Genomic DNA, 15,507 nt, shown 5'->3' on the forward strand with positions numbered 1-15,507 from the left:
TGCATCAAATGCCTCTACTAATGCTAATGCTAATGCTAATGCTAATGCTAATGTTTATTATGTAATTGTACATAGTAAAAAATGGATGAAGGAACTGAAAAATGAGAAAATTATTTTATTAGACATTTTTATTATAATATGTTGCACAATGTAAGGTTAAGTAAAGTTTATTGAAGTTACACTATTTTTCAGTTGTACGAATAAAGAATCAATCCAGAGTTGTTCGTGTTTTTTTTTTTTTGCCGTATTTTTTCAGATAAAATTATGTCGTAGCATTTAGTTATGTCTTTAACTTTGCACTTAACTTTTGTTACATGATCATGAAGATCGTTCTCACAAAAAAATATTCAAGTGCTTGGTCAATTTTCTCAAGGGAAAAAGCTTTAATTCTTTAATTTTCAAATCCTTGTAACTGCGGAGACTCGGATAATGAATACTCGTATACCAGGGAACCCTTGTATTTCAACCTTCATTTCAACACAACTATTTCATGTGCCTTCAACCCCTGGAACTGGGCTGTGTTTTTCCTACTACAGTGTTTGCCTTATAGTACAATGCTTTTGCCCTGTATATAAATAAAATCAACTGTAAATAAAAAGATTTGATTTTAAATATGTTTCATGTCTTGATTACTGTGACGGTTTCTTCATATTTCATTAAAAAAAAAGAGTGCTTAATAAAAATAACAGTCCAGTATATATATATATATATATATATATCCTATAGTACAATACTATAGGATTAATCAGTACAATACTATAGGATTGTAAGAGGATAATTAAACGCAGTTGAAATCAGATAATATGCTTTACTTCATTTGATTTTTGATTATGGTGATCATTTTGTTCCCACTGAAGACGGAGGCTAGGTAAGTGGGCCTCCATCTTCAGTGGGAACAAAGCTTGGGCTAGACAGACAAATACTGTTGTCTATGGTTCTGTCTATGTTGCTAATATCTTTTTAAATTCTTTAGTATCACCTGAACAGGTAAATTCACTATTTTTAAATGTATGTGGTTTTACTTACAGTGATGCCATACGATTTAAAAGAGTATTGGCAATTTACTGAGATCCATGGATAATCCATGTATTTGTCTCTAGGTGGAACATAAGCACAAACCTTTTTTTTTTTTTTTTTTTTTATGTACACCCCAAACACAAACGGTATTAGAACCTATAGTACTTATTACTGTGCATGGGTTGAAGGGTTGAGATGAAAGAAGATACTTGTTGACATTAGACTTGAATTTATGTAGATTGTAATTTTCAGGAAATACATATGAAGGGAGGTTGTTTCAGAAAACAGATTATTATTATTATTATTATTATTATTAGCCATATGGTGCAAGGAAGCCTGAGGCTTATGCTGCACTGGCCAAAAAAAAAAAAAAAAAAAATTCTCTATTACCCTGAGAGAGAGAGAAGTAGAAATGAATCACATAGAAAGAGAAGAATGATGATATCCAGCTCAGGACCCTGGGTGTGCCAAGTCCATACTCACCAGATGTGAGCCCCTGGGGGTGATGGGGGAAGGAGAAAAGTTGGTTCTGTGTGTTTGTAGTTGGGCATTAAAAGGGCTGACTGGTTGTGGCATGTGTTTGGACGAGCTTATAGAAGGGAAATTATAGAAGCCAGTGCAGAAGAACAGTGCTGATGGAAGTATCTATAGAAAAGGCATGCAGCTGAAACAGAACATCTATGAGACAGAGGGTGGGTGAGAAAAGAGAGAGAGAGAGAGAGAGAGAAAATTGTTATTACAATTAGATGAATATAATATAGATAAATAAGTAAAGTTGCAACTGTCCTATCACAGCCATCATTTGTACATAATAATTATGTACAAAACGAATAAAAAGTAAAAATTAAAAAAAATTAACAAGTTATAATGATCCCTTACATAATGCAGTATTAAGTATATTTACATGCTGCATCACATAAGGTTAAATTTTTTTTTTTTTTTTTTATGTAAACCCCAAACATGAGAGGTATTAGAACCTAAAGTATTTAGTACCGTGCTTGGGTTGGAGGTTGAGAAGAAAAAAGAAGATATTTGTTGACATTGGACTTGAACTTCCGTAGACTGTAATTTTCAGGAAATATGTATGAAGGAAGGTTGTTCCAGAAAATGGCAGTTGAATGAATAAACGAGGAAGATGAAAAGTTGGTTCTGTGAGTTTGAAGTTGCACAGTAAATGGATGTTGGCGGTTGGCGGCACGTGTTCGGACTGTTTTGAAAGAGAGAGCGGGAATTATAGAAGCCAATTCAGAAGAACAGTGCTCATGGAAGTATCTGCAGAAGAGGCATGCAGCAGAAACAGTACGTCTATGAGACAGCGAGTGGAGAGACTCTGTTAGAGATGAATCATTAATTAACCTAACTGCCCTCTTTTGGATGGAATCAAGAAGCCTGAGAGAGGTTTTGGGGGCACCACCCCCAGGTGTGGGAACAATATTCCATGGCAGGGCGGATTTGCGATTTATACAGAGTGAACAGCTGTTTGGAAGAAAAGTAACACAGAGAGCGAAAGAGAAAACCAAGTTTTTTAGATGCAGAGGAAGCAATATTTGTAATGAGCTTGTGCCAAGAAAGATTAGAAGTCAGAGTAATCCCCAAAAGAGATATATCATTTTGCCTAGAAATCGGAGTGTCACTAAAGATAAGCATAGGAGCAGAAGAATCCTTTTTGTGAGATATAAGACAAGGCTGAGTTTTAGAAGGGTTGAAATCAACTAAGTTGTCTTTGCTCCACTGGAGAATTACCTGAAGATCGGCATTTAAGAAATTGGTAGCAGATTTTCGAGAAGTTGAAGCTGATTGAGCAGGACAAGGTTTCTCAAAATGGAAAGTGGAATGCAATGTGCTATCATCGGCAAAACTATGGATAGGATTTCCAGTCAATGGAAGAAGGTCATTAATATACAAGAGGAAAAGAGTGGGGGAAACAACTGAACCTTGGGTACACCGGCATTAGTGGAGAAGTTAGAAAACAGAGAGCCATCACCCTCAGTGAGCGATCAGAGAGAAAACTGGATAACCAATTACTAAAAACAGTTGGCAAACCATAAGATGGAAGCTTGTTTAGAAGACCTTTATGCCAAACACAATCAAAAGCCTTTGAGATATCAAGCGCAACTGCTTGTGTTCCACCAAACCTTTCCATTGAATTTGTCCATAAATGGATAACATAAGACCACAGTGGATCAACACTAACGGAATCCATACTGGCGATCGTTGATCAGACGGAAGATTTCTAGCTAGTTTAAGAGTTGGCGGTTAATTGATTTCTCCCTTACTTTAGAAAGAGTAGAAGTAATTGCAATGGGACGATAATTGGATGTGAGGGATTTGTCACCCTTTTTAAAAAGGAACTGGCTGGATATGAGCAAATTTCCAAGCAGAAGGAAAAACACCTTTGGAATAAGAAAGTGAAAAAGGCGGCAAAGAATAGGAGTAAGTTCAGAAGCACAGGTTTTGAGAACAAGTGGAGAAATATCATCAGGACCTGGAGCTTTCTTAGCATCAAGATTCGTCAAAATCCTTCTGACATCCTTTTGACGGAAGACCACAGGAGGCATTGAATGGAGCGTGTTGGGAATGGTGGGATGTGTTTTACCAAGATCATTAATACGAGTTGAAAGAAAAATGGGATGCTAACCGGTCAGCTTTATCCTTGGCTATAGTGACAACAGAACTATCTGGTTTGGACAGAGGTGGGAGCAGAGATGGGCAAAAGTTGCGGCCAATAACTTTGGCAAGAGACCAGAATGCTCGGCTACCTTTAGGGCAAGAAGCAAGTTTTCTACTCTTAGCCTGTTCAATCTCTAGTTTGGACTGATTAATAACTGCTTTACAATTGTTGCGAGCTTTGGTGTAGGCAGAAAATGAAACTGAAGAATTAGAAACAAGCCAATTACGATATGCAACATTCTTCTCTTGAACAGCCTGAGCACATTTATTGGAAAACCAAGGTTTAGATAAAGGATGAGATTTTAAAGTGGAGTGTGGGATAAAGGATTCCATTCCTGCAAGAATAATTTCACTGACATGATCTGAGCAAACGTTGACATCAGAAATTTTGAAACAGTAGTCCGACCAAGGAAAAGAAGAAAGGTCTCGAAGGTCATCCCATTTTGCATTCTTGTAATGCCAAACAACACGAGGTTGGGAATAGCCATGAGATAAAGGTTCCATTGGAGAAGAGACAATCACCAAGTTGTGATCTGAAGTGCCTAATGGACCTCTCACTTTGACCGTGTACTTAGAAGTGGTGTTTTTAAGAAAAAGATCAAGCGTATTGGCTGTAAGGTTAGGATTGTCCGGTATTCTTGTAGGTAAATGAACAATCTGTGCTAGGTCATTAGTAATTGCAAAAGCCTCGGCATCTCGACCTGCTGGGTCGGTGACTAGAAAACTGAAGCCAGCTGGAGTTGTGAACATTAAAATCACCAAGGAAAATTACCTCACTGTTAGGAAAGTTGGAGTGTTGAAAGTCAAGTTGCAAAGAGAGGAAGTCAAAGAGCTCCAAGTGATTAGTGGAGTTGGAAGAACGGTAGAGACAACAAATGAATTTGACACAATGAGGTAGAGCAATTTTAAGCCAGAGAAGATCAAAGAGAGGAGATTCCAAATTGCCAAGTCTCTGACAGGGAATATCAGAACAGACATATGCACAAGTACCACCTTTTGAGAAGAAAGGAATCATACAGCGAATAATTTGGGCATCTGAGATGATCAGTAGTTGAATCAACCGATAACTGCAATTCTGTCAGAAAAAGTACATAGGGTTTGGCAGACTGCAAGTGGAAATGGACATCGTTGAGATTAGAAATGAGACCAAGTATATTTGTGAAATGAATTAGGAAGTGCTTGGGAGGTTTAGATCTTTTCGCAGATAAGCTTGCTCTATTAGTTTGACAATTCATGGTGTATTTAATAGTAAGAAAAAGTGGGGTGGGACATGCTGTATGAAGTAATGAAATTTTTGGATATGGCGTACACATGGTAAGAATATACCCAGATCCTTGACATAACGTGGCCTCGACAATCGCCTCCACCTCCTGCATACACACTACTTGGACTCCCTCCAGTCACTATCTGGCAGAGTAGAGGTAGCAAGATTATACACTAGCTGATCCGGAAGCCTCCTAGAGAGTTACCAATAGGTTCGGTCCGTTGTACTAACTAGCGGCCAGCCTGTGAACACCGTTTTAGAGCTGTACCCTCAAAATGTAAGGAATATTGGATCTCGCTACGATGTTCATCATAACCTCAAAAGTCATCAATCATACTGCATGATGGAAGACATAGGGAAGGGTTGACCGGAACTTAGCTGTAGTGACTAAACATGGATTCCACCACTTCAAGCCTCCAATAAGCAAAGTGGTGGTATTGCACCGGTTGATGAGAGTCATCTACCACCTAGTACTGCCTGGTAACATAGAGAGGTGGCGTTCCTCCATGTGGTGTGGGTGCCACACCTCTACCCCTGCTTATGTTCGTTCACACCTGGATGGTCACCCACCATGTTCTTGTGCACGGAGGTTATACCCAGGATTGCTAACAGTCCCACCATCGTGAAGGTGACAGCAGAGGATTTGGCTGTCACAGACCATCCGGACTTCGCCTAAATTGGGTCCACTTGATTTGAGTGTCACCCGAATATCAGTTCCATCAGCGTTTTAGACTCCCAGGTAGCAAGTACAGCTTCTCTGGCATATCTGAGAGAATATCTGTGACAACCTCAAGGATCATTTACAATAATATACCCCAGGGGCTCTGCTGGATACCAGTCCTGAGCTGGATATCATCATTCTTCTCTCTTTTGGTGATTCCTTCCTCTCTCTCTCTCTCTCTCTCTCTCTCTCTCAGGGTACTCAAATTTTTTTTTGGCTGGTGCAGCATAAGCCTCAGGCTTCCTTGCACCATATAGCTGATAATAATAATAATAATAATACACGAATGGCACTCATACCATCTCTGTGGAGACACATCGATGCACTCTTGTTTAAAAATGCATTGGTGAGACTTTACTCCCATAGGTAGCAAATAAGTTTTGTTGTAGCACAGGAGAGCTTTGCAGATGGTGTGAAGATTTACACAAGCTTGTTCTTGTTGGCTTCTGTGATTCAAACAAGTGGCTAAGACCTTTTTCCTGTAGGTTTTATTTGGGGCCAAACTTATTCAAAAAGGCATCGAGGTGCTGTATTTTTCTTAGCATTTGATTTGGGAGGAAGCAATCTGAGGTACGAAGTCTTCAATGCTTCGTGCAGAGCCTTGGAATCAACCAAATTTCTGTCTTGGGTATTCTCCAGTAACATGAATCCCAAATGGACAGTGTTGAGATTTAGTCTGTGACCATCTTAACTGTGGCTACCAGTCGCTGTACTTCAATAATACCAGGTAATCGCTGCATTCCCAGCGAAGTAGCTAAAGTTGTAGTTCTGTCCTGTGGTGGGAGGTATGCTTTCCGGTTAGCCCATTTAAGGAGCCAGAATTCTGCAGAAAAGATCGACTTCTTCGTTGTAGTAGCTGCTGTTGTCCACACTTGTTATTTGTTATTTTGGTTTTTTTTAGGAGCATTAGCAACTAAGGCCATATTGCTCCGGGATGTGCGGTGGTCATTCCTGACCTTTCTGCATCCTCCATATTTGGTGGTGACGGGCTCGAACCCCGGTCTAATCAAGAAGCATGTGCTACGCACTGCTGCTCCTTCCCACCTGGTTACGGAGGCGCCTGTCCACACTTCAGCGGTATAGAGGAGTGGAGAATAAATTACTGTCGTAATGAATTTCCTAATTATTTGAGGATCCTTGACATAGATTAATTGCTGTTTAGCTGCCCATTGAAGAGAGGCTGCTCTGGACATGAGCTTGTCTACATGAGCATGGAGCAAATCTGTGTGGGTAGGATTGCCAGGTGGCAGATATTACAGTTCCATCGAATGTTGGGGCTATTATTGTAGGGGTAGGTTGAGGGTTGATTGAGAGTCCATACTGTTTGAGGTAAGAGGCAATGTTGATGAGACTATTATTGATACATGCTGTAGCCTCAAGGTGATTGTTAGAAGCAATAGGCGGTAGGATTTTTATATCATCTGCATATGAGTTGATTTTCTCATTGTTAAGGACAAGAGGTGAGATGATGTCTGTAAATAACAAACCAGGTAGGACTCCTCTTTGTGGAACACCAGCAGAGATCGCCTTCTTGTGTGATTATCCAAGGGCATCAATCTGTAATACCTGTTCATAGAGGGGTGATGCTGTGAACCAGAGGATGTTATCTTAGATTAGATAGTGGGCTTCAAGTAAGGAGAGGAGTGTCGACACATTGATGGCATCAAAGGCAGCTTCAATATCTAGGTACGTAATAGCGAGTTCATCATGCTGTTCAAAAGCAGACAATATAGTACTTGTGGTTGTAAGGAGATTTGTCAGTTGGTCAGTCGCTATCAGCTGGTTTGTACAGATGGTGATGGAATGTAGGATGTCTTGTTGTAATTCATGGGTGGGACCTAAAAGAGGGTTTGGCTGTCCTGCTGGTGTATTAAATCTGGTGATATGATCTGGCCATTGAATTAGGTCCAGATGACTATGATGTCCAGATGAGTTCTGAGATCTGAAGTAGTATGGGATTTTCCCTTTTTGAAATTGGGTCCCCAGGTATGCTGTTATTTACCTTGATTTCTCCCTGTTAAATTGTGCTCATGCTCTTGAATAAGATATACGGTCGGAAACCTGTTGAGTACTTTTCCAAATCTGGTGCAGCTGCTGCTTTAATAGAAAAGCCATGTGTACTTTTGGATTCCACCAGGATTTGCAGTGAAACGAGATCCTTATCTTCTTTGATGTGGCATATTGTGCAATGGTGTTTACTCAGCTTGTTAATACAGAATACCCCAGTTTATTTTGAGGTGCTTGGGACTATATATCATCCAGCCCAGTCAACATCTTCAGCTCATGGAACTCGTAGAACACATCTTTCCCACCAATGGAATGTCTGTCTGGTCAGACCACATCCAAAATTCAGAATACTATCATTAGAAACACATTTCAGACCGCTCTCCAACTTTCTCATGTCTTCTGGAACTATTAGAGAGAAAAATCCTTCCTACTCTCAAAAGTCAGATACATCCACATTCTCTGCCTCAAATTCATTTCTTGTTACTAAACATGTCAACTGTTATCAATCTTCTTGCCACCACTCAAACATCCTTTCAGCATTGGAGAGAGAAAAGAACTCCCATAACCTATCTTGATGCTGAATTTCATGCCATTTGAATAAACATAATCATAAGATGTGATTACAAGTCCTAGGTGACTTGTAATCACATCTAAGGTGTTGATTGGATTCATCACTTCTCCCGCTTTCTGAGATCTCTGTGGCTAGAGGATTCTGCTTGCCTGACTTAGAGAAACCCCACCAATTTGTTTTCTTTCCTCCTGCCTCCACCTATCAGATTGCTTTGTACCCTATCAGATGCTTGAACGAGTCCAGAATATTGATGCTGACCTCATGAAATTTGCAGTCAACCAACACTATAGAAATTATAATCTCAAGCTCACATATCCCATGTTCCTCAACTTTTCATCATAGATGGCTACACACCGCCTTCATCAACCCACACTACGACCACCTGATCCTAAGCAGGAACTAGCGATTCCCTGATAGATGACCCTCACATGACAACACCTTATAAGCTGCCCTAGTCATCTGCATAAACAATCCCATCCCTGGTTTTATCCAGAAAGGAGAAGTCATCCATGACCAAACCATTGTGTACTGTGGAACACGCCGACGAGGCTAGCCAGGTAGGTAAAGTGCATGCCTGGCAACCCAAAGGTCGCGGGTTCGAATCCCGCCTCGGGCTTGGATCACAGTAAAATGCAAAAACTTTGGGAGGTGCATTATGGCCATAGAAGCTGATGCACCAACAACTAACAAGAAAAAAAAAAAAAAAAACTGGGGAACACTACCCTGTCTGTCATCAGAGTCAGCATGACCTTCAACTACCGTTGAAGCTTCCTGTAAATCGATGATCATGACAGAGACTGAGCCGTGAAGCCTGAGGTATTAAACACTGTTTATCTAGCACTCTTTCATGAACTGTGTGGATAATGACATGTACTTCCATCTTTATCTGTGTTGTCATTTTATTTATTTATCCTTCTTTCATTACTTGTATATGTAATCTAGAATTGTACATAGTATTTTTGCCTTGTACCTAACTGTATGTTTTTTATTTACATTTGATAACTTCTCTCTGTAATTTTCACTATTATTTTCATTTTAATGTAAGTTTCAATGTTTATTCTAGTGAAATTATTATAATTCCTCTGAGCCAGTATCAATTTTAAAAAACCAAGTTACAACTCAGACTTTATTCTTGAGTCGTTGTTCCAGTCAAACTGCCACATTAAACTGACTAGCGCATAGGCTGCAAGTTAGATTAGAGGAAAATTGTAATTTTCCTAACCTAATGAAATGCTGACTTACCTGATAAACTTACCTGATGACTTCTGCCCCCCACCGTATTTTTGAATTTAGTATTTAAATAAATTATAAATGTAATTTTTTAATAAACTGATTGTTTTAATAAGTTTTTTTATTTTTTCCATCTAGGTTGTGATATTAGATGAACCAACATCAGGTATGGATCCATCAGCTCGTCGTTATACATGGGATCTTCTTCATACTGAAAAGAAATATCGTACAATTTTACTGACTACTCACTTCATGGAAGAAGCTGATGTATTGGGTGATAGAATTGCTATTATGGCCAATGGGGAGCTTAAGTGTTGTGGTTCACCACTGTTTCTAAAAAAAAAGTATGGTATGTGAGTTTGCATTTTATATGGGTTCTAAATTAGGAAATAAGTTTATTGAAAATTAGGGAATGTGTTGTTATTCAAAGTATAAGAAGAAGGCGATAAAGGATTTCACAATATGAGAAGTTATAATAATGATGCCTAATGCACAACTTTAGTTTTTCTTAAAATTCAACTATGTATTAATGAAGCAATTACAGTAAGTATTGTCATAGTTTGGTATTTCTTATATTGTGTAAATAAATCAAAACTGGTATTTGAGCTCTTCTATTTCTCGATACCTACCTGCTCACCAACAATAAGCCAAAGCTTCAAAATGGTGCCATTTGGGTGGTGGTACTTAACTTAGGATAAGTAACAACAGTAGGTTTCTAATGAGGAAATGTTACTTATTTGAAGTATAAGAGAAAGGCAACTCATTTTGAAGGATTTCATAATATCAGATGTTCTAATAATCATGCCTAATGTACAAGCTTCTGTTTGTTTTAAAATTGAGCTATGTAGTAATGATACAGTTGCACTAAATAATGTCATATTATTGTAAATGTATTAATCGTATCCAAGGTTTACAAAATTCAAATTCTAGTAATATCAGTGTATATTGCATTTTATCTATTACAAATAGCTTTGAATAATAGCATAGAGGCCAGTTAAAAGTGTAGCATTCTTAAAAATGAGATATACAGTATATAATTTCTATTTTTGAAGGCTGCTAAGTAGACTTTTATTACTTAAAAATTACTATATATTTTTATTTTTTTTGTTTCAAATTATAATTGCACTTATTATTTGTGTTTATCTGTTAAAGTAGGTTAAAGTAGTCACAGCCAAGTAAATTGTTTCTTACTTGGCTGTGAAAAGAATAAAAGTACAAGAGAATTTTGCTTCCATTGTATTCATTGAATTGATATAAAAATGATATAAAAACTATCTAATATTCTTTTATCTAATTTTGTAGGAGTATAATTAAATAATTGTTTTTAGAAGTCTATAAATTATAAATTTATAACAATATGAATGTGAATTTATAATGTAATTGTATAGGAAATGAATGTGAGGTAATTAAACACATATTGTAATTTCACAGCATATTATATACTATTGTATAACCTGAAAATAGTGTAGCATTATTATTATATTTGCATATCTTTTAGTATGGTATTTTTAATTTAAATTTAAACATAAAATCATGCATCAGATTAGAGCAGCAAAGCCAAAAATAACAGGAATGCTTTGGCTTGGGCTGAAACTGACAATGGCATTTCTCTAATGAATCAGGTTTTATAAATTGCACTATTTTTTTGCAATGATTGCAGACAATCTTCGCCAAGGATTTATTTGCATAGTTTTGATGCAAATAGTGTGAGGAAATTGAACAAAAATTCAGCATTCTGATGTGCAAATATGTGAGCTTAAAGAAAAGGGTTGATTGATGCCTTTGAAAGAATTAGTCTTTCAAAGAATTAAAATATCTGCCAGGGCCCAAAGTTAATGATCATGTTTTGATATTAGTATTAACAGTGATAAATGATGCAAGAAAGAAAGCTCGTATAACATCAGCCATATCACCTGTTCATCCCTTCTAACAGTTTGCCTAATTATGACATGATTAAATTCAAGCAAGAACTATACAAAACAGAACTTACTTCCACAACACTAGATGGAAGTTTGTTTCAACGTTCAACCACTTGATAGCTGAAAGCAGAGTTTTGCACACATCTATCCTGCAACAATCCTTTTTCAGTTTGAATTTATGTAACCTCATTTGTAAAGTCTGACTAAGGAAGGATGCCATCGGCATTGAGCTTGCCGAATTCATTCAAAGCCTTAAACACCTCAGTCAGATCTACATGCAGGTACCTAGTCTCTAGATGCTTCAATTTGCAGAACTGAAGCCCTTCTTGGTAGGAGCACCTTTTTGTATCCCTCACTAATATCATTGCTCTTCTCTGAACCCATTGCAGCAGATCTACATCCTTCCTAAAATGATGCCTCTAGACTTGTATGCATTACTCGAGATGCGGCCTAACCATTGCCTTGTACAATGAGATAATCACCTCCTTATCCCTTCTATCAAATTTCTTGTACATCATCGACAAAACCCCATGAGTTGTTCTAGAAGCCTGTATGCAATGCTCAGAGAACTTCGTATCTGACTGCACAATCACTTCCAGGTCTTTTTCATTTTGCACTACCCTGGGTGTAGTACCACACAGTTGGTACATTAATGGTACATGAATAAACGAGGAAGATGAAAAGTTGATTCTGTGAGTTTGAAGTTGGACAGGAAATGGATGTTGGCTGGTGGCGGCACATGTTCGGACTGTCTTGAAAGAGAGAGCAGGAATTATAGAAGCCAATTCAGACGAACAGTGCCCATGGAAGTATTTGTAGAAAAGACATGCAGCAGAAACAGTATATCTATGAGAGAGAGAAAGAGAGAGAGAGAGAGAGAGAGAGAGAGAGAGAGAGAGAGAGAGTGGAGAGACTGTTAGAGAGGAGTCATTAATTAACCTAACTGCCTTCTTCTGAATGGAACCTAGAAGCCTGAAAGAGTTTTTGGGGGCACTGCCCCAGATTGTAGGAACAATATTCCATGGTAGGGCGGATTTGTGATTTGTACAGAAAGAAAAGCTGTTTGGAAGAAAAGTAATGCCAAGAGTGAAAGAGAAAACCTAGTTTTTTATATGCAGAGGAAGCATTATTTGTAATATGCTTGTGCCAAGAGAGATTAGAAGTCAGGGTAATCCCCGAAAGAGATATATCATTTTGCCTAGAATTCGGAGTGTCACCAAAGATAAGCATAGGAGTAGAACAATCCTTTTTGCGAGATATAAGACAAGACTGAGTTTTAGAAGATCGAAATCAACTAAGTTGTCTTTGCCCCTACTGGAGAATTACCTGGAGATTGGCATTTAAGGAATTGGTAGCAGATATTCGAGAAATTTAAGCTGATTGAGCAGATAAACTTTTTTCAAAATGGAAAGTGGAATGCAATGTGCTGTCATTCGCAAAACTATGCATAGGATTTCTAGTCAATGGAAGAAGGTCATTAATATACAAGAGGAAAATAGTGGAGGAAAGAACTGAACCATGGGGGACACTAGCATTGGTGGAGAAGTTAGAAGACAGTGAGTCATCTACCATCACCCTCAGTGAGCGATCAGAGAGAAAACTAGATAACCAATTACAAAAACCAGTTGGCAAACCATAAGATGGAAGCTTGTTTAGAAGACCTTTATGCCAAACACAATCAAAAGCCTTTGAGATATCAAGCGCAACTGCTTGTGTTCCACCAAACTTTTCCATTGAATTTGTCCTAAATGGATAACATAAGACCACAGTGGATCAACACTAACGGAATCCATACTGGCGATCGTTGATCAGACGGAAGATTTCTAGGTAGTTTAAGAGTTGGCGGTTAATTGATTTCTCCATTACTTTAGAAAGAGTAGAAGTAATTGCAATGGGACGATAATTGGATGTGAGGGATTTGTCACCCTTTTTAAAAAGGAACTGGCTGGATATGAGCAAATTTCCAAGCAGAAGGAAAAACACCTTTGGAATAAGAAAGTGAAAAAGGCGGCAAAGAATAGGAGTAAGTTCAGAAGCACAGGTTTTGAGAACAAGTGGAGAAATACCATCAGGACCTGGAGCTTTCTTAGCATCAAGATTCGTTAAAATCCTTCTGACATCCTTTTGACGGAAGACCACAGGAAGCATTGAATGGAGCATGTTGGAAATGGTGGTAGGTGTTTTACCAAGATCATTAATACATGAGTTGGAAGAAAAATGGGATGCTAGCAGGTGGGAGCAGAGACGGGCAAAAGTTGCGGCCAATAGCTTTGGCAAGAGACCAGAATGCTCGGCTACCATTAGGGCAAGAAGCAAGTTTTCTACTCTTAGCCTGTTCAAACTCTAGTTTGGACTGATTAATAACTGCTTTACAATTGTTGCGAGCTTTGGTGTACGCATAAAATGAAACCGAAGAATTAGAACCAAGCCAACGATATGCAACGTTCTCTTGAACAGCCTTAGCACATTTATTGGAAAACCAAGGTTTAGATAAAGGACGAGATTTTAAAGTGGAGTGTGGGATAAAGGATTCGATTCCTGCAAGAATAATTTCACTGACACGATCTGAGCAAACGTTGACATCAGAAATTTTGAAACAGTAATCCGACCAAGAAAAAGAAGAAAAGAAGTCTCGCAGGTCATCCCATTTTGCATTCTTGTAATGCCAAACAACACAAGGTTGGGAATAGTCATGAGATAAAGGTTCCATTGGAGAAGAGACAATCACCAAGTTGTGATCTGAAGTACCTAAAGGACCTCTCACTTCGACAGTGTACTTAGAAGGGTTGTTTGTGAGAAAAAAATCAAGCATATTGGCTGTATGATTAGGATTGTCTGGTATTCTTGTAGGTAAATGAACAATCTGTGCAAGGTCATTAGAAATTGCAAAAGCCTCAGCATCTCAACCAGCTGGGTCGGTGTGACTAGAAAACAGAAGCCAGTTGCAGTTGTGAAAATTAAAATCTTCAAGGAAAATTATCTTGCTGTTAGGAAAGTTGGACTGGAAAAAGTCAAGTTGCAAAGAGAAGAAGTCAAAGAGCTCCAAGTGATTAGTGGAGTTGGGAGAATGGTAAAGACAACAGATGAATTTGACAGAATGAGGTAGAGAGATTTTAAGCCAGAGAAGATCAAAAAGAGGAGATTCCAAATTACCAAGTCTCTGACAGGTAATATCGGAAAGGATATATGCACAAGTACCACCTTTGAGGGGATAAGGAATCATACAGCGAATAATTTGGGCAACTGAGATGAGCAGTTGAATCAACTGATAACTGAGATTCCATCAGAAAAAGCACATGGGGTTTGACAGACTGTAAGTGGAATTGAGACCATGTATATTTGTGAAATGAACAAGGAAGTGTTTGGGAGGTTTAGATCTTTTCACAGACAAGCTTACTCTGTTAATTTGACAATTCATGGTGTATTCAATAGTAAGAAAATGTGTGGGGGGGGGACATGCTGTATGAAGTAATGAAATTTTCGGATTTTTGGGTATATTCTTACCATGTGTACACATGGTAAGAATATACCCAGATCCTCGACATAATGTGGCCTCGAAAATGTCCCCCCGCATACACACTACTCAGACTCCCTCCATCACTATCTTGCAGAGTAGAGGTAGCAAGATTATACATTAACTGATCCGGAAGCTTCCTAAAGAGTTACCAATAGGTTTGGTCCGGTGTACTAACTAGTGGCCTGCCTGCGAACACCGTTTTAGAGCTGTACCCTCTAAATGTAAGGAAGATTGGATCTTGCCATGATGTTCATCATAACCTCAAAAGTCATCAGTCATATTGCATGATGGAAGAGATGAGGGAGGGTTGATCGTCACTTAGCTCTGGAGACTGAACATGGATTCCACCACTTCAAGCCTCCAATAAATAAAATGGTGGTATTACACCGGTTGATGAATGAGAGTCATTTACCACCTAGTATTGCCTGATAACACAGAGGGGTGGCATTCCTCCATGTAGCGTGATCGCCACACCTCGACCTCTGCTTATGTTGGTTCATATGTGCATGGTCACCTACAATGTGCTTGTGCATGGAGCTTATACTTGGGATTACTAAGTCTCACCAACGTGAAGGTGCAAGCAGAGGATTT

The 15,507-nt window shown here is 38.5% G+C and overlaps 1 protein-coding gene across 1 annotated transcript in view; it reads left to right on the forward strand.

Annotated features, from left to right (window-relative positions):
• Positions 1 to 15,507, forward strand: part of LOC150076805 (phospholipid-transporting ATPase ABCA3-like) — a 432,361-nt gene that overhangs the window by 257,529 nt on the left and 159,325 nt on the right. The window contains exon 12 of the mRNA XM_090385683.1: positions 9,619 to 9,829. Coding sequence (XP_090241809.1) covers positions 9,619 to 9,829 — 211 coding nt within the window. The remainder of the gene's footprint in view (positions 1 to 9,618; positions 9,830 to 15,507) is intronic.

Source organism: Mastigoproctus giganteus, chromosome 12 (genome assembly GCF_048544385.1).
Source record: "Mastigoproctus giganteus isolate SK-2022 chromosome 12, ASM4854438v1, whole genome shotgun sequence".
Lineage (NCBI taxonomy): Eukaryota > Metazoa > Arthropoda > Arachnida > Uropygi > Thelyphonidae > Mastigoproctus > Mastigoproctus giganteus.